Genomic DNA, 19067 nt, shown 5'->3' with positions numbered 1-19067 from the left:
ATATATATGTGAATTATGTGTGTGTGTGTGTATGTATGTGTGTGTGTATATACACACATATATACACACTGTGTGTGTGTGTGTATATATATATATATATATATATATATATATATATATATATATATACGGCATTTTTACATCCTGCCAAAAAGTGTCCTTGACCAAAATCCACATGGAGAGCTCTCCGTATGGAACAGTATACCTCTCCCCGCCTCCCGACAACAGCTGGAGAAGGTGAGTGTCTTATTTTCAACTCTTCTTCTTTTTCTTCTTCTTCTTTTTCTCTATGTAAGTCAACATCATACATAATAGGATGAGATGGCAAAATAACCCACAAAGTCAGAATTAAGGTGTAAACATGTAATATATAAGTTGTAGTGTGTGTGTGTGGCGGGATTTGAACTGCAAATTAATTATTTACACTGTGGAGAGGTGGAAAATTGTGATTTGGATGCGCTGTATGCCCCTTGATATATGGTGAATCGAATAAAGCCTCTTGAAATTAATGCTTTACGCACATTATAAACCTTGCAATGCAACTTATTTGGGTGCTTGTTCCTATTTTATCAAATATAAGCACACATTTCGCCTCCATAATCTGCCATGACAATACATGTCATTTATTTACGGCATGCCTGTAAAGCGTTAAAAAAAAATTTTTCGGTCGCGTGCTCCTCCACGTTTACTTTTGTGTGTTTGTCATGCCGACACAGACGCTCAACAGGCGGCTCTATGTTGAGCTCAATGTAACAGCTCGCTGGAGACGTGAATATGGCCCACACCCTCTTGGCTTTGTTGATGCTACAAAACAGGTTGGCTGACAAACGTAATCACAGAGCAACCAAACATCGGGGCTCTCAGAGTGGGTGTGTTTTCTGCTCCAGAGTCATGTGACTCAAAGCACATAACGCAAACACTTGGTTTAAGATAGATAAAGGGACGCATGTTTGGTCTATTATGCTGTTGTTGATGGCTGATTTTACACTTGATAAGTTGAGGACCGTTTCCATGACAACATTTTGTTTGATCCAAAAGTGTATTTTTAATGATCTACCGTGGATCACAGTGCCTTTGCCATTTAGTGTAATTTTTTCATATGCGTGTTCTCCCCGTGCATGCATGGGTTTTATGATGCTGAGAGTGCAGATTCAGGAAGAAGTCTTGTATTTTGATCTGACAAATCTTAAGTAAATTTGATCAATGGTCTTCCTTGCCTTATAGACAAACGTGACTAAATTGAGGGCTAAATGTAGTCCTCACAGCTAGGAGATCCGAGTTCAATTCCACCCTCGGCCATCTCTGTGTGGATTTTGCATGTTCTCCCCGTGCATGCGTTTTTTTCCCACATTCCAAAAACATGCTAGGTTAATTAGCGACTCCAAATTGTCCATAGGTATGAATGTGAGTGTGAATGGTTGTTTGTCTATATGTGCCCTGTGATTGGCTGGCCACCAGTCCAGGGTGTACCCCGCCTCTCTCTCGCCCGAAGGAAGCTGGGATAGGCTCCAGCACCCCCGCGACCCTCGTGAGTATAAGCGGTAGAAAATTAATGAATGAATAATAAGAAATATACAAACAAGTACCAATATGAGTTTGGGAAAAAAACTACTATTATTCCCATCATGGGCTGCACGGTGTTGAGTGGTTAGCGTGCAGACTTCACAGCTAGGAGACCCGTGTTCAATTCCACCTTCGGCCATCTCAATGTGGAGTTTGCATGTTTCTCCGGGTACTCCGGTTTCCTCCCACATTCCAAAAACATGCTAGGTTAATTAGCGACTCCAAATTGTCCATAGGTATGAATGTGAGTGTGAATGGTTGTTTGTCTATATGTGCCCTGTGATTGGCAGGCTCACCCAAACAGACAGCTGGGATAGGCTCCAGCACCCCCCGCTACCCTCGTGAGGACAAGCGGCAGAACATGAATGAACCTGGATAACTTGAAAATTGGGGCCTGCACGGCGGACGAGTGGTTAGCACGCAGACCTCACAGCTAGGAGACCCGAGTTCAATCCCACCCTCGGCCATCTCTGTGTGGAGTTTCCATGAATGAAGACATGACACAATGTAGCCATTGTGAGTAAACCTGAAGGGATGAAACTGAATCCAATTGGATGACATGCTTCTTTATGATACCGTGAAGTATGACGGATAAACATAAGCCCCTCAAGCCACACACTACAGTGCGTTGTCGAGAGTCTCACAATAAACAACAAATAAATACCGTAGGTATATGTTGTTTAAATAGCAGCTTATTGTGTTTATTATATGATTATTTATTATATCATTGTCTAGTCAAAAGCAGCCCAAACGTAGCTTCCTGCCACAAACTGCAGCAGATTGTTGTCACAGTATGTAAAATGGCTACCTCCCACTCACTGGTGGATTTTGGCCCACTTCCATATGTTCCAAGCCTTCATAGCACAGCATATGAGCACTGTGCTCTAAATATTTTGAGGGCAGCTCGATGGGGCTTTTTCGGATGGTAATGGTTTTATTTCATTTGAACATGCATCAGATTACAATTGAACGCATCGCATAATCAGTGCACAGTTCCACATGTCCGAAAGGAGTAGGAAGAAGCAAAGCTTATTAAATCCTACCCCTCCATCAGGTACTTTTACATTCAGTAACTGTTACATTTGTTCACTTCCTGCTTTCCTAATACAATTTAAGTGATTTATTCATTAATTTTTTGTTTTATTTTAGTTTTTTTTTTTAAATTTATTTTTATTTTTTGTCACGTACCAAAGTATGCGGTGATATGACCATACAATGACATAATAATAGTAGCCGTCAATATATAGCACATCATGACTGGTTCAAGACTCTTCATCCTTGTATTTAGCAAACATCAACTTGAATTGGCTCATCATTGTGCATTGTTTGATTCCCTTACTCAATCCATTCCATAGTTTGATTCCACATACTGAAATGCTATGCTAATGCTAACGTAGTCCTAACATAGAAGTGTTTCAAATGTACTTCTTCCCTGAGATCATATTTTTCCTCTCTTGTAGAGAAGTATTAGATGACATTTTTAGCTAATTGCTTATTTTTAGCCTTCTGCATTATTTTAGCTGTTTGAAAATGAACTATATCAGTTTAGTTTAAGTTTGTGATTTTAGAAATAAGGAGTTAGTATGTTCTCTGTAGGCGGCATTATGAATTATCCTTACTGGCCTTTTTTTTTTGCAGTACATTTAGCCAGTGAAGATTGCTTTTATAGTTATTAGCCCATATTTCCAAACACAATAAGTAAGATATGGTAGAACCAGAGAGCAATAAAGAGTGTGGAGTGATTTCTGATTGAGAACAAATTTTGCTTTGTTCGATACCGAAATATTTCTGGCCACCTTATGTTGTGTATTTGTAATATGGATAGTGATCCTAATCTGACAAATTCTCGACACGCGTTGCATCACCTATGTACTCCCTCAGGGAGAATTTGGGCTGTGTGTGCAACAAAGTCAGACCTTCCACGGGGGTGCCGGGTGATTTATAAAGACAAATATTATGCTAACATTAAGCTTGTGTTATGATTTGTATTAGTTGTATCAAGCTTGTTGTTGTCAGTGTTGAGTTGTTTCTATTGCACATGCTTCAGGGTCAAAGCCATGGTCGAAATCCCATGCCACCCCCCAGCCCCCCCACACACACACTCTTATTTTGAACCCGCCTTTAGCCTTGTGTTCTTGTACTTGCCTCTCTTGCATGGAATCTGACCAAACTCCCCGGAGATGACACTGTGAAATGTCCTTCAAAGGAGAGATATTTTAAAATGTCTGCTTCCTTCTTGGAGTTTATATCGCATGTGTGGCCATTATTTTTGGGTGTTTATTGAAGTGCTCTGATTAAAATGAACAAAGCATTATTAGAGCCCTGTAGACATGACAAAACACGACTATAGTCACATTTATACTCTTTTTATTTACAACATATTGCGCAACTGCAGGGTCTTAAGACACATGCTAACTCGCAAACTAGAGAGCTAGCGACCTAAACGGTAGCCTTCAAGTTATTTCCTTTGAACTTAAATAGCCAAAAACTTACCACTTCCACACGGATAGGGAGGATAACTATTAAGAGTTATTTAACCTTTAACATGAACATGAATCAAACGTAATAATTTTTTCTGGGTACATGATACCATACAGCATCCGTATCAAACATTAAACTTTCATATCAAGGCGGGGGCCTCAAACTAGTGTCCTGCGGGCCGCGTGTTTGAGACCTCACTCCTCCATAAGACAAGTTGTCTTCTGTCCACTGGGACAGTTTGTGGGATATAGTACGTATGTATGTGCACCCTCAGAATGAAGGTGGAAGAGGGTGTCAAACAATTCCAGCACCAGAGGATTGGCCCCAAAAAAAAAAAAAAAAAATGGTTTCTAGGGAACACTTTGGGCTGGAATGTCGGGTTTGGCAGAAGGAACACTGCCTTATCCTGATCCACATTAACACACAGAGCAGCCAGATCACCCACTCTCTTAGCTGATGCAACGGCAATCAGAAACAGGATCTTCCGTCTGAGAACACGGAGATCCAGATGGGGTACGGATTCCTAACTGGGGGGAGTAAAAGTTCTACGATGCTACAATAATATTACAATTTTCTTTGTTGTTTTCTTATTTTTTTTCCCCAATATTACAACTTTAAAAATGTCTCTTTAATTTTTTCGTTTTTTAATATTCATTTTTAATATAATTATTGTAAAATTCTGACTTTTTTGTGTAAAATGACTTGCTTTTTTTTTAATTTTCATGTTAAATGATATATTTTTAGAATGTTTTATGGCCTCCTCACGAGGGTGCTGGAGCCTATCCCAAATGTCTTCGGGCGAAAGGCGGGGTACACCCTGGACTGGTGGCCAGCCAATCACAGGGCACATATAGACAAACAACCATTCACACTCACATTCTAACATTAAACTTTCATATCAAGGCGGGGGGGCCTCAAACCAGTGTCGCGGGCCGCGTGTTTGAGACCCCTGCTTTAGCGCAAGGGTGTCCAAACTTTTTCCACACTAAATATTGACATTAAAAAACTTTCATATCAAGGCGGGGGCCTCAAACTAGTGTCCTGCGGGCCATGTTTGGCCCGCGGGCCTCGTGTTTGAGACCACTGGTTCAAAGCATAAAAATTCTGGACTTCTCAACAGATTTCCCCCCCCATTGTATCATTATTGTTTATTAATTGACTGTTATTAAAGACTTCTGACTTTGAAACACTTTCCCGACATGACGCTAAACTCCTAATACATTTGTTTCTTTTGAAGGGATCAGCCCCCGTGGAGCGAGGAAAAACGACCCGGGTTTAGGTTAATATCACAACTCAACAGGTGACCCTTGACCCCTCTCCTTCTTCTCTTTTTTTTTTTTTTTTGCCCCCCGGTGTCTTTTAACCGCTTTATTCCTGACTCATGCGGCGGCCAACTGTTACGTTCAGTGTGTTTCCGCCATCTGGCTTGGCAACATAACGTCCTGCTTTCAGTTTTCTCTCATTATATTTCTCTCTTTATGGAACTTTTTTTTTAATGTTTCCCGCTTGATTATGCAGTAAACAAAACATTAATCAGCAATATCTTTCTGACTAACCCGCCTTTAGGAGTCCGGCCCTTCTTGCAAGCTAGCACCCAAGCTCATAATTCACATTACTCTTATTCTCTTCTCATCTTTTTATGTGCTGTTTTGCTAGCAGTGGTGCCTCTGTTGTCGTTATAAAGCCTCTTCAAATGGGATTGAATCATAATTAATAAATGAACATTTAATATCACTTTTACCGTATGTTACAAACTCTCGGCAATGAGGAGAAGGAGGGGAAAGGAGACCACCTTTTTGTTTTTGCAACCGTGATCTTTGCGGCATAACTGCGTTACTTGGCAAAGAACTACCCGAGTCAGCCGGTTATGATGTCATAGATGGGCGACGGTGATCGGTGGGACAACGATTTCCTGTTGATTGCGTGCGAAGAGTCACATTTTGTAATAAAAAATGTTGTGAACTCGACAAGAAATTCGAATCTGCGGTATTTTGCCCAATGAGTATGCCTTGCAGGATAATATAACAGGTTCAAGTCCAGACCCAGATGCTCTCTGAACCTGATTCATTCATTTGGACTATTTGGAGTGGCTAATTAACCTAGCATGTTTTTTTGGAATGTGGGAGGAAACCGGAGTACCCGGAGAAAACCCACGCACGCACGGGGAGAACATGCAAACTCCACACAGAGATGACCGAGGGTGGAATTGAACCCTGGTCTCCTAGCTGTGAGGTCTGCGCGCTAACCACTCGACCGCCGTGCCACCATTAACCAATATAGTAGACATAATTATAGAAAATATGATGTCTTAGACATAGATTAGATATAACAAACTCACATGTTGGCATTGACAGCGTACTTCCTGTGGCAGCCATTCTCTCATCAATGGAACGTTACGACACCTTAAGGGTCTTGAACCCCGGTCTCCTAGCTGTGAGGTCTGCGCGCTAACCACTCGACCGCCGCGCCGCCCCTCTCTGAACCTATAGTCAATAAATATTAATGTTTTTAAAGTTATTGTACGATAATCAAGACAAAAATGACGTTGACTCACTTTTGTGAGATACTGTAGCTCAAAGGTGTCCAAAGTGCAGCCCGGGGGCCATTTTTAGCCGTGTTTTTTTTTTTATTGGCCCGCGGTGGATTCTAAAAAGAAAACTAAACAAAAAAATTATAAAACATTGTTAATTAATATATAGTAAAATATATAATAAAGTCAAAATATTATTGGAATATGGACATAATTATGAGAATAACATATTATTATACATATATAGACACAATGCGGTGAAAATATACTCACGCACACACAAGCTAACTCCTGCTAGCTTCCCCACTCACGCTCTGTAAAAGGAAATTCAGCATTCAGATTGTAATAATTCCACACACGGACGCTTGTTTATCATTAATATCGCTATAATTAATTTTCTTTATCATTGGAGGAATCTATACCAGTATAACGGTACATAAAAAATGGCGCCCAACCCCAATAGTAATAATACACTTTTTCATATATATATGTATGTATATATATATATAAAACTTCTTAGCATATCTACATGTGTTGCTTAACTGACAATACTGTATAATCAATTACAGTATATATAATTATTTATAAATTATTGAAACATAATTTTGGGGATAATAAGCAATGGTTTCCCGTATTATGAGTCATAGGCACATAGACTGTTTTTAACAGAATTGTTTGCTGTCATCCACTGTTTTTGCAGGCTAACCAGATGATGAAAATGTCGTTTTTTTTCCTCCATATTTTTGCATCTGCGTATTTTTTCCCCGGCTTTATCTCAGAATGACAATGCAGATGAATGCGGAGGAAGCGAAATGACTCACTGAACTTATGGCCCTGGGATGTCATCTGCCTCTGTCCAAGGTGCTAAAGCACATTGACTATGTGTCCGCTTCCTCCTACACAGAACCAACTCAGACTCGGCTCTTCATACGAGTGCTATGAACCCAAACCCACAGGACCCCTTCAGCGTGAACAAACAGATGGGCCGAGGTCCCCCTCAGTGTAATGGTGAGTGTACTTTTATACACACACACACACATACTTAGAGTACTAGTTGCCCCCCTGCTGTTTCTTCGTGTTCTTTCTTGTCTTTTATTGGCAATACATTTTTTTTCTGTAAGCTCATTGTAACATCATTAATTCTGTTTATTATACTTTGTATTATACTGTGTTATTAAGTGTTATTGTAATTATGATAGTTTATGACGTTTATGTTTCTTTCCTCCGGTCATTTATTAACAGAGAACACTGTCTGCTGTTTTCAGACATGCCCGTCTTTAATTTGGGCTACGCGTTCATTCTTTTTTTTGATGGTTAAAATCTTGATAATTACGCAGAAAGAAGAATGGATTCATTATTGACTATTTATCTGTGGCATATGTTGAGCACGGTGGTCGAGTGGTTAGCGTGCACACCTCTTAAACTTTTATTGGCTAAATAGGTGACTATAGGGGTACTATTTGATGTCTATAGGACTCTAATAATAATAATAATTCACAAGGTTGTATGGTTGTATGTTATATTTTTTTTGCTACCTTTTTTTGTTCTTTAGTAACCAGCGTTAGAACATGGGTATGTTTCAGGAAAATATCAGTTCCCAACTAAAAACTTTTTAAGCATAACTTTCACTTCGAAACAAATACTTTTTGCTTTGGTGACAGCTCAAATATCTACACAACTATACCAACATAAACAACACAAAATAGCAATTAATTTCCAATTATAATACCTCAAACGATTTAGTGGAACAGGGCGGCACGGTGGTCGAGTGGTTAGCACGCGGAACTCACAGCTTGGAGACCAGGGTTCAATTCCACCCTCGGCCAGCTCTGTGTGGAGTTTGCGCGTTCTCCCCGTGCATGCGTGGGTTTTCTCCGGGTACTCCGGTTTTCCTCCCACATTCCAAAAACATGCTATGTTAATTAATTAGCGACTATATGCATTATTTCTTAATTTATTTGGTTAGCATCCGTTTTGGTTAGAGTCAAAGATGCTAACCAAGGTTCCACTCTTTTATGTTTACATATTTCATAGGTATTGGTATGATACAGGTTGTAAACAGTGGTCGAGTGGTTAGCGCGCGCAGACCTCACAGCTTGGGGACCAGGGTTCAATTCCACCCTCGGCCAGCTCTGTGTGGAGTTTGCGCGTTCTCCCCGTGAATGCATGGGTTTTCTCCGGGTACTCCGGTTTTCCTCCCACATTCCAAAAACATGCTAGGTTAATTAATTAGCGACTATATGCATTATTTCTTAATTTATTTGGTTAGCATCCGTTTTGGTTAGAGTCACTTCTGGAATGCATTAAAGATGCTAACCAAGGTTCCACTCTTTTATGTTTACATATTTCATAGGTATTGGTATGATACAGGGCTGCATGGCGGTTGAGTGGTTAGCGCGTGGACCTCACAGCTAGGAGACCCGAGTTCAATTCCACAGGAACTAGAAAAACACCTCAACTGATAAAACAGAATACTAAGTATTTTAAACCGGAAATAAAGGTTGTCTACCTTGTAGCCATTCTGCATTAAATATGAAATTAGCATGCCACACAGCAATGATCTGTTCTTTGGTCATTATGGGATGACTAACATTACCCTAGATACGCACAGTTTGTATTTTGGAAAGTTTTTTTTCTTTTGGATCGTCCCAACAGCTGGCCTTACTTAATATGTGGTAACACCCCTATGCTTTGTTGTTGTCTCTCCTCATTCATTTTATTGTGTTTTTCTGTTTTGTTTTTTTTTACATGGAGGCTGGCATGGGGCAAGTTTAAACGAGGCACAAGGGGATGGGACTGCAGATGGTGAGTATTGTATTTTCCTGGTAATTTTATACTGCGTATATATGTAAAAGGGTCTAAACTAAAGCATCTCTCTGCAGTCTTTTCTTTCCCCACGCTACCAAATGAGGAGAGTCTCATCGGCGTCAGTAAGCCACTCCCCAAACAACTGTGGGAAGCCAAAAAGGTGAGAGTGGTGGTGTCCGACCTCTGGTGGGGGGGCGCTGTTCTTCTAACGCATGTTTTCTTTTTTCAGGCCCAGTCTCTTGCATCAAGGCCGAAATCATGTGAAGTGCCCGGTATCAAGTAAGCGTTATGTCCATGTCATTTTTGGGTTGAGTCCACCATGAACCGATTCATTCAGTAAAAAAAAGAATCAGTTCATTTTAGTCAAAATGGTCGTTAGCCTGTGATCTCCCCCCCGTGCATAGACCCACTCAGCCGTGTCGAGTCAGTCCGTTAACTCATGTTCACGTTCGTTCCGACTCAACAGCGCAAAACACATGATGACTAGTGGTGTGTCGATCATGAACGAACGGGTCAGAAGAAGTAGTTCTTTTTTGTGAACAGAATGAACAATCTCTCGGTCTTTCAGTCAGCTAACCCCACCCACCCACAGAGCGTGGTGCAACGATAGGACACAGATAGTCCTGAACGGGTATTTTAGGACCGGTGACCTCGTTCATTCCGTTCACAAAAAAGAACTAGTTCTTTTGACCCGTTCGTTCTTGACCGACACACCACTAGTGCTTGACAAAGACTGCGGTTTCACTGACTCACGGGTGCTCGATAGCGGTGGGCAAAACCGTTCATTTCAGTGAACCGATTCATTCAGTAAAAAAAAAAAAAATCAGTTCATTTTGGTCATTTTAGTCAAAATGGTCGTTAGCCTGTGATCTCCCCCCCGTGCATAGACCCACTCAGCCGCGTTGAGTCAGTCCGTTAACTCATGTTCACGTTCGTTCCGACTCAACAGCGCAAAACACATGATGACTAGTGGTGTGTCGATCATGAACGAACGGATCAGAAGAAGTAGTTCTTTTTTGTGAACGGAATGAACGAGGTCACCGTCAGTGTCGGTCAATCTCTCGGTCTTTCAGTCAGCTAACCCCACCCACCCACAGAGCGTGGTGCGACGATAGGACACAGATAGTCCTGAACGGGTATTTTATTGACCTTGTTCATTCCGTTCACAAAAAAGAACTAGTTCTTTTGACCCGTTCGTTCTTGACCGACACACCACTAGTGCTTGACAAAGACTGCGGTTTCACTGACTCACGGGTGCTCGATAGCGGTGGGCAAAACCGTTCATTTCAATGAACCGGATCATTCCGGTTGATTCAGTAAAAAGAGCCATTCATTTTGGTCATTTCGGTCAATTAGCCTGTGATCTCCCCCTGTGCATAGACTGCATAGACGGAATGAACGCGGTCACCGACAGTGTCGGTCAATCTCTCAGCCTCGGCCTTTCAGTCAGCTCACCCCACCCACCCACAGAGCGAGGCGCGACGATAGGATAAGGAAAAGGAACGGTGAAAAAAAAGAATTTGCAACTGAACGGACTGAACGGGTACTTTAGGGGCGGTGACTTTGTTCATTCCGTTCAAAAAAAGAACTAGTTCTTTTGATCCGTTCGTTCATGGCCGACACACCACCAGCCAACAGTAATTGTAAATTCCAGTTGACATTGTGTTTTTTTTTTTAATTATCAACAATATTAACAGATTGGGTTTTTATTTCTTCCAGTATTTTCCCGTCTCCAGAGCAGAACCCTGGTCTTTCCCACTACCAAGGCTCATTAAATACAGGCGGCTCCCTACCCGATCTCAGTAACCTGCACTTCCCTTCCCCCCTCTCCACTCCGCTGGACCCCGAAGACAGCGGAGGATACCCTAATCTCAGTGGAGGGAGCAGCACCGGAAACCTGCCGGCAGCCATGATGCACCTCGGCATTAGCAACTCACAGGGTTAGTTGAAGCACCCTTTTACGCTGTTCCATTTACATTCATTCATTTTCAGGAGCCAATCACAGCTGTCGTCGGGCGAGAGGCGGGGTACACCCTGGACTGGTGGCCAGCCAATCACACGACACATATAGACAAACAACCATTCACACTCACATTCATACCTATGGACAATTTGGAGTCGCTAATTAACCTAGCTTGTTTTTGGAATGTGGGAGGAAACCGGAGTACCCGGAGAAACATGCAAACTCCACATTGAGATGGCCGAAGGTGGAATTGAACCCGGGTCTCCTAGCTGTGAAGTCTGCACGCTAACCACTCAACACCATGCAGCCCATGATGGGAATAATAGTAGTTTTATTTCCAAACTCATATTGGTACTTGTTTGTATATTTCTTATTATTCATTCATTCATTTTCTACCACTTGTTTTGTTTGACTTGACTTTGACTTACACATTTTTACTTGAAGCTTGACTTGGCATTGCAAAATACTGAATGCCCCCCCCCCCCCCCCGACTACTATTAATGTCCAGTGAAGTTTAATTAATTTCAACCTTATGACTTTAGACTTTTCTTGTTTTCTTTGACTTGACTTTGACATGCACGTTTTTACTTGTGGCTTGACTTGGCATTAAAGACTTGCAAAATCCTGAATGCCCCCCCCTGACTACTATTAATGTCCAGTGAAGTTGAATTAATTTCAACCTTATGACTTTAGACTTTTCTTGTTTTGTTTGACTTGACTTTGACATGCACGTTTTTACTTGAGACTTGACTTGGCATTAAAGACTTGCAAAATACTGAATCCCCCCCCTCCGACTACTATTAATGTCCAGAGAAGTTGAATTAATTTCAACCTTATGACTTTAGACTTTTCTTGTTTTGTTTGACTTGACTTTGACATGCACGTTTTTACTTGAGACTTGACTTGGCATTAAAGACTTGCAAAATACTGAATCCCCCCCCCCCCGACTACTATTAATGTCCAGTGAAGTTGAATTAATTTCAAACCTATGACTTTAGACTTTTCTTGTTTTGTTTGACTTGACTTTGACATGCACGTTTTTACTTGAGACTTGACTTGGCATTAAAGACTTGCAAAATACTGAATGCCTCCCCCCCCGACTACTATTAATGTCCAGTGAAGTTGAATTAATTTCAACCCTATGACTTTAGACTTTTCTTGTTTAGTTTGACTTGACTTTGACTTGCACATTTTTACTTGAGGCTTGACTTGGCATTAAAGACTTGCAAAATACTGAATGCCCCCTCGACTACTATTAATGTCCAGTGAAGTTGAATTAATTTCAACCTTATGACTTTAGACTTTTCTTGTTTTGTTTGACTTGACTTTGACATGCACGTTTTTACTTGAGACTTGACTTGGCATTAAAGACTTGCAAAATACTGAATCCCCCCCCCCGACTACTATTAATGTCCAGTGAAGTTGAATTAATTTCAAACCTATGACTTTAGACTTTTCTTGTTTTGTTTGACTTGACTTTGACATGTACGTTTTTACTTGAGACTTGACTTGGCGTTAAAGACTTGCAAAATACTGAATGCCCCCCTGACTACTATTAATGTCCAGTGAAGTTTAATTTATTTCAACCCTATGACTTTAGACTTTTCTTGTTTTGTTTGACTTGACTTTGATGTGCAAGTTTTTACTTGAAGCGTGACTTGGCATTGCAAAATACTGAATGCCCCCCCCCGACTACTATTAATGTCCAGTGAAGTTTAATTTATTTCAAACCTATGACTTTAGACTTTTCTTGTTTTGTTTGACTTGACTTTGACTTGCACGTTTTTACTTGAAGCGTGACTTGGCATTGCAAAATACTGAATGCCCCCCCGCTCCCCCGACTACTATTAATGTCCAGTGAAGTTGAATTAATTTCAACCTTATTACTTTAGACTTTTCTTGTTTTGTTTGACTTGACTTTGACTTGCACGTTTTTACTTGACTTGGCATTAAAGACTTGCAAAATACTGAATGTTGTGCCCCCCCCCCAACCCTCCAACCCTTCTTAAAGAACATCCAGGCACACAAAGAAGCGACAGAAGAAAGTTAATTTGTATTTCTACACACAATGGAACACATTGAACACATTTCAGTGAAATCATTAGTGAAACAAACAAAGCCAATATTGCCTCCAAGCAAAAAGCCCTGCTCTCATTTTTTGGATCTTGAGATGGTCATCTCTGCCAGCCAACGCCGGTTATGGAACGCTTACCGGTTGAATGATCTCTCTGTCTCAAAACGTCCTCACTTTGAACTTGGCCTACCCTCTCATCCTGCCCCCCCCCATTTCACACAATAAAGGTCCCTAATGACTGTCAGGAATGCATGCTGCAAAATGTAATACATAATGCATCAAGATGGAATTTCTGCATTTTATTTCGGCTGAGTTGAGCCAAATTTTGTCGTTGCTATCGTTGAAAAAAACGATGCATGTACTGTACAATAACGTGTACTGTATTGCCACCCTTCCACCGAGGTGACCAGTTATGAAATAACCAGAGTTGTGAAATTAAATCACGAAACCACTCATCTTAAAAATAGTTTTTAATATGATTGAAGTGGTTGCGTCACAGGTTTACATACAGTCATCATGGGAATTGATTTTAATGCTTAATCTTAAGATTAAGGTATTATTATTATTATTAGGTATTATTATTAGTGCCCTCAAGATATGAAATAACACCCCTGTAGTCAATTTTACATTCGCATTCACCAATATTAATTCATTCATTTTCTACCGCTTTTCCTCACAAGGGTCGCGGGGGGGGTGCTGGAGCCTATCCCAGCTGTCTTGGGGCGAGAGGCGGGGTACACCCCGGACTGGTGGCCAGCCAATCACAGGGCACATATAGACAAACAACCATTCACACTCACATTCATACCTATGGACAATTTGGATTATGCATTGTTTGAGGAAAATGGGGGTTTTGGGACCCCCCTGGAGTTAGGGGGTGCTTATTTCACCTTTGGCTTTGGGTAAAGGTAATACTACGACTTTTTTTCTAATATATATATAATATATATACAATTTGGAGTCGCTAATTAACCTGGCATGTTTTTGGAATGTGGGAGGAAACCGGAGTACCCGGAGAAAACCCACGGAGAGAACATGCAAGTCGAGGGTGGGATTGAACCCCGGTCTCCGAGCTGTGAGGTCTGCGCGCTAACCACTCGACCGCCGTGCCGCCCCGTTTACAACCTTGTGAATTATTATCATTATTATGATTATTATTAGAGCCCTATAGACATCAAATAGCACCCCTATAGTCACCTATTTAGCCAATAAAAGTTTTAAAAAGTACATATAATTTATTTTGATGATAAGCCTTTGCCAGACCGCTCATTGAACGTGTCTGTGGACTAGAATTTTGTAAAATATAATTTTTTTTTTTCTTAGTGGCTTGCTAGGGTCGCTAAGATGTTTGTATGAGAACACACAACGGGCAGGAAACGCATCCCGGAAAACATTAAGAAAGATTGACAAGTTGAATGGCCAGTCCTCCAACCCCAAAAAATGTCAATAGATGAGTGAATATGTTTATGTCGCTATTTCCATCTTAAATGTGGCCCACTTTGGCGATATTATTATTATTATTAAGTTTTCATATTTGTTTGCCTCCCCCAGGCCTCTCCTCTTCTCTGAGCAATCCTGCAATCCAAGCATCCCTCAACAACTGCCAGCTTCAGGCTTCTCTCAGCAATCCCTCCATCAACTCCTCGCTGCGTCTTTCTGGTAACTCCCCTCGACGAAGACCCGCCCCCATCAGCCCCCTCACACTCTCCCCTGGCGCCGAGCAACGGAGGGGTCTGCCGAAGCAGTTGTCTCCTACTATGTCCCCATCGTTGTCCCCCATTACACAGGTATTACACAGCGTGTTAATTAAAAAAAAAATACTCTTACTTATATATAATGTATTTTTTAATGTTTTCAAAAGAGTTAAAGTTGAAAATACAATAACAAAAAAAGCTATTTAATAACTCAAAGACAACATACTTGCTAGTGGAATTTGGTGACTGCTTAACTTGTGAAGTAATACTGACACTGGTGGCATTCTCCCCCCCCCCCCCCCCCACGGAGGGAGTTGCTTTAGACACCAGCAACATGCCAAGGGAGCCGCCCCCTCCCTACCCGCTCTACCAGCAATCCCCAAACGCGGTGGACCAGACCCGACAGTTGCAGCAGCCACACCGGCATCAACAGCAACCCGTCTCCCCTCTGCAGAGCGTCCCGCTGGACTTTAATCCAAGTCAGGTAAGTACCAGGAATACTTCCTTCATCCCGTTTAGTTACTTATTTTACCCAGAATGGTGGTGTTCTGTGCAGTACTAGTACATCTAAGTACATAACATGCACATTACAAAGGAACCTGTCCCCGACATTAACACCAAATGTAACACCATGTTTACGACTTTATAAATACGCTTAATCTTATTAGTGCCCTCGAGATATGAAATAATACCCCAATTTTACACTCTCATTACCCAATATAGTAGACATAATTATAGAAAATATGGTAACATATATTTGATATAACAAATGCACATGTTTGCATTGACAGCGTACTTCCTGTGGCAGCCAAAAATACTGTTTGTGAAGTCATTCATTCATTCATTTTCTACCGCTTTTCCTCACGAGGGTCACGGGGGGTGCTGGAGCCTATCCCAGCTGTCTTCAGGCGAGAGGCGGGGTACAGTGGCCAATCACAGGGCACATATAGACAAACAACCATTCACACTCACATTCATACCTATGGACAATTTGGAGTCGCTAATTAACCTAGCATGTTTTTGGAATGTGGGAGGAAACCGGAGTACCCGGAGAAAACCCACGCATGCACGGGGAGAACATGCAAACTCAACACCGAGGTGGCCGAGGGTGGAATTGAACTTGGGTCTCCAAGCCTGCGCGCTAACCACAACCCATGATTCCATTCATTCATTTTCTACCGCTTATCCTCACAAGGGTCGCTGGGGTGCTGGAGCCTATCCCAGCTGTCTTCGGGCGAGAGGCGGGGTACACCCTGGACTGGCGGCCAGCCAATCACAGGGCACATATAGACAAACAACCATTCACACTCACATTCATACCTATGGACAATTTGGAGTCGCTAATTAACCTAGCATGTTTTTGGAATGTGGGAGGAAACCGGAGTACCCGGAGAAAACCCACACATGCACGGGGAGAACATGCAAACTCCACACAGAGATGGCCGAGGGTGGAATTGAACCCTGGTCTCCAAGCTGTGAGGCCTCAGCGCTAACCACTCGCCCGCCGTGCCGCCATTATAGAAAATATGCTGTCTTTTTTCTTAATGTATTTTAACAGCAGTCTGGCTTGTTTTCTCTTGGCAGCACAACAACATGGCAGCGCTCTTCGGCGACTCTTTCATGGAGCAACAGTTGTCCAGTCGCCCAAGCAAAACTCTATCATACCAGGTCTGACACACACACACATACACACACGCATGTGCCAGCCAATCACAGGGCACATATAGACAAACAACCATTCACACTCACATTCATACCTATGGACAATTTGGAGTCGCTAATTAACCTAGCATGTTTTTGGAATGTGGGAGGAAAACCGGAGTACCCGGAGAAGGTACCCGTAGGTGTAGATGTCATTTTGAGGATTTTAACAAGATAATTCATTTTTTTATTTTTTGGAAAAAATATTATTCAAAGAGTATCATTTGAATACATTAAAGCAGGGGTCTCAAACTCAATTTACCTGGGGGGCCACTGGAGCTAGGGTCTGGGCAAGGCTGGGCCGCATCAGGTTTTCCAAAAAAAAAACCAAAAAAAAAATGCATTTATTAAAAACATAAAAATATACAAACTTTTTCAGTGATTTGGTTCCGATTTTCCACAATAAAAGCTCTGATAAAACATTCCACTGTTCTCAAATATCTTAATTTTTATTTTTCTGCACAAAATAAGATGAAAAATAAATAAACAAATCAAGAATAAAGAAAATCAATCAGTAATAAATAAATATAATAATAATAAAAACTTAATAAACCACATATAGTTGGTGGGTAGACAAATGATTTTTTTCATATTAAAATGAACAAAGCATTATTAGAGCCCTGTAGACATGACAAAACACGACTATAGTCACATTTATACTCTTTTTATTTACAACATATTGCGCAACTGCGGGGTCTTGAGACACATGCTAACTCGCAAACTAGAGAGCTAGCGAACCTAAACGGTAGCCTCCGAGTTATTTCCTTTAAACTTAAAAAGCCAAAAACTTACCACTTCCACACGGATAGGGAGGATAACTATTAACAGTTATTTAACCTTTAACATGAACATGAATCAAACGTAATAATTTTTTCCGGGTACATGATACCATACAGCATCCATATCAAACATTAAACTTTCATATCGAGGCGGGGGCCTCAAACTGGTGTCCTGCGGGCCACATTTGGCCGCGTGTATTACGTTTGTGTGTTCGGGTGTAACAAAGATTCCGGAAGTGATCCCGCCAAAAACGTTTCTCACCGTCAACACTTCCATCTTTCCTGCTTTCTGCCATCTCTGCACCCAACCAACCGTCTGCCGGCCAGTTGGACCAGTTCAGTTTACTGGAAACCGCGATGGGTTCCACAGCAGGTACATCCTGCTTCGACCCTTCCTCGCCCGCCGTGTACTCGTCCCAGGCAGGCCTTGCAGGGCTCGGTGGTAACCACGGTAACCCGCAGGACCCCATGAACATGTTGTACTCCAACTGCAGCGGGGGACTGCCCAACATCATTCTCACTGGTGAGTGCCCACCATGCCGAGGCGGGCGTGGCGGCGGCCAGAAAAATGACTTCCTGTGTCGTCACCTGCAGATGACTCCCATCCCGCTCTGTCGAAAGACATCGGCAGCGTGCTTTCCACCGTCCCCGAGTGTTTCGACTCGGAAGGGGGCTTCCCGCTGGAAGACGAGCTTCACATTGAGCCCCTCAGCCTGGACGGTCTGAGCATGCTCAGCGACCCCGATATGGTGCTGCCGGACCCGTCTGTGGAGGATACGTTCCGCAGCGACAGACTCTGAGTGACCCCCCCCCCACACTCACCCCCCCCCCCACACACACACACATATGCATGAATGTGAATATGCATGCATGGAGCAGGCTGCCACCAAGCATCGGAAAATGTGAACAAGATGGCCGCCATAATCTACACTTTCCATAACGTAGTTTACACCCCCCCCCACATTTACCATACATTCGTGATGGTACAACCCGTCGTCTGTCGGCCTGCTTTGTCCCCGCTTGAATCTAATCCGGCGCGTCCCCACACACGTTCACCTTCTTTCGTCACCATAGCAACATCGTCGCCATGGTTACGTACCGCAGCAACCGGCGGAGATGCCAACACAGGGTTGACTTTTTTTCTCACAGCTCCCATAAACGCGTCGCGTCATGTCACGTAGGAAAACAATCAAGTCTTAGCAAATGTTTTTTTTTTTTTTTTTTGAGGCCACAGATATTTATAAATATATAAATATATATTAATATAAGTCCAATTTTTAGTATGACGAGAATGATTATTATTATTAGACAACAAAAAGGGCAAACTGTTTTAAAACGTGTGTGTTACTGAAAGGCTAAAATTCATGCGAGGCGTGCTTTGCGTAAAGATTAGATATATTCCCTTTAACAGGGACGATGTATGCATCCATTTTTTTTATTATTATTATTATTATTATTACGTCAAAATGTATGT

General features: G+C 41.9%; 1 protein-coding gene across 2 annotated transcripts in view; it reads left to right on the top strand.

Moving 5' to 3' along the window:
* The window catches only part of crtc3 (CREB regulated transcription coactivator 3), a 28953-nt gene extending 10560 nt beyond the window's left edge, over positions 1-18393 (top strand). The window contains exons 4-15 of one of the 2 annotated variants that reach the window (XM_078793225.1): positions 178-237; positions 5282-5344; positions 7479-7582; positions 9329-9379; positions 9457-9542; positions 9612-9661; positions 11102-11322; positions 14971-15206; positions 15424-15597; positions 16698-16781; positions 17921-18116; positions 18188-18393. In XM_078793225.1, coding sequence (XP_078649351.1) covers positions 178-237; positions 5282-5344; positions 7479-7582; positions 9329-9379; positions 9457-9542; positions 9612-9661; positions 11102-11322; positions 14971-15206; positions 15424-15597; positions 16698-16781; positions 17921-18116; positions 18188-18393 — 1531 coding nt within the window. The remainder of the gene's footprint in view (positions 1-177; positions 238-5281; positions 5345-7478; positions 7583-9328; positions 9380-9456; positions 9543-9611; positions 9662-11101; positions 11323-14970; positions 15207-15423; positions 15598-16697; positions 16782-17920; positions 18117-18187) is intronic. The other variant, XM_078793227.1, reaches the window with a different exon arrangement.
* The last annotated feature ends 674 nt before the right edge of the window (positions 18394-19067 follow it).

The sequence above is a fragment of the Doryrhamphus excisus genome, linkage group LG1 (assembly GCF_037039965.1).
Source record: "Doryrhamphus excisus strain RoL-2023G ecotype Guam linkage group LG1, RoL_Dexc_Guam_v1.1, whole genome shotgun sequence".
NCBI lineage: Eukaryota > Metazoa > Chordata > Actinopteri > Syngnathiformes > Syngnathidae > Doryrhamphus > Doryrhamphus excisus.
Note: the sequence above shows the minus strand (reverse complement) of the source record. Positions and strands in the feature narration are given on the sequence as shown.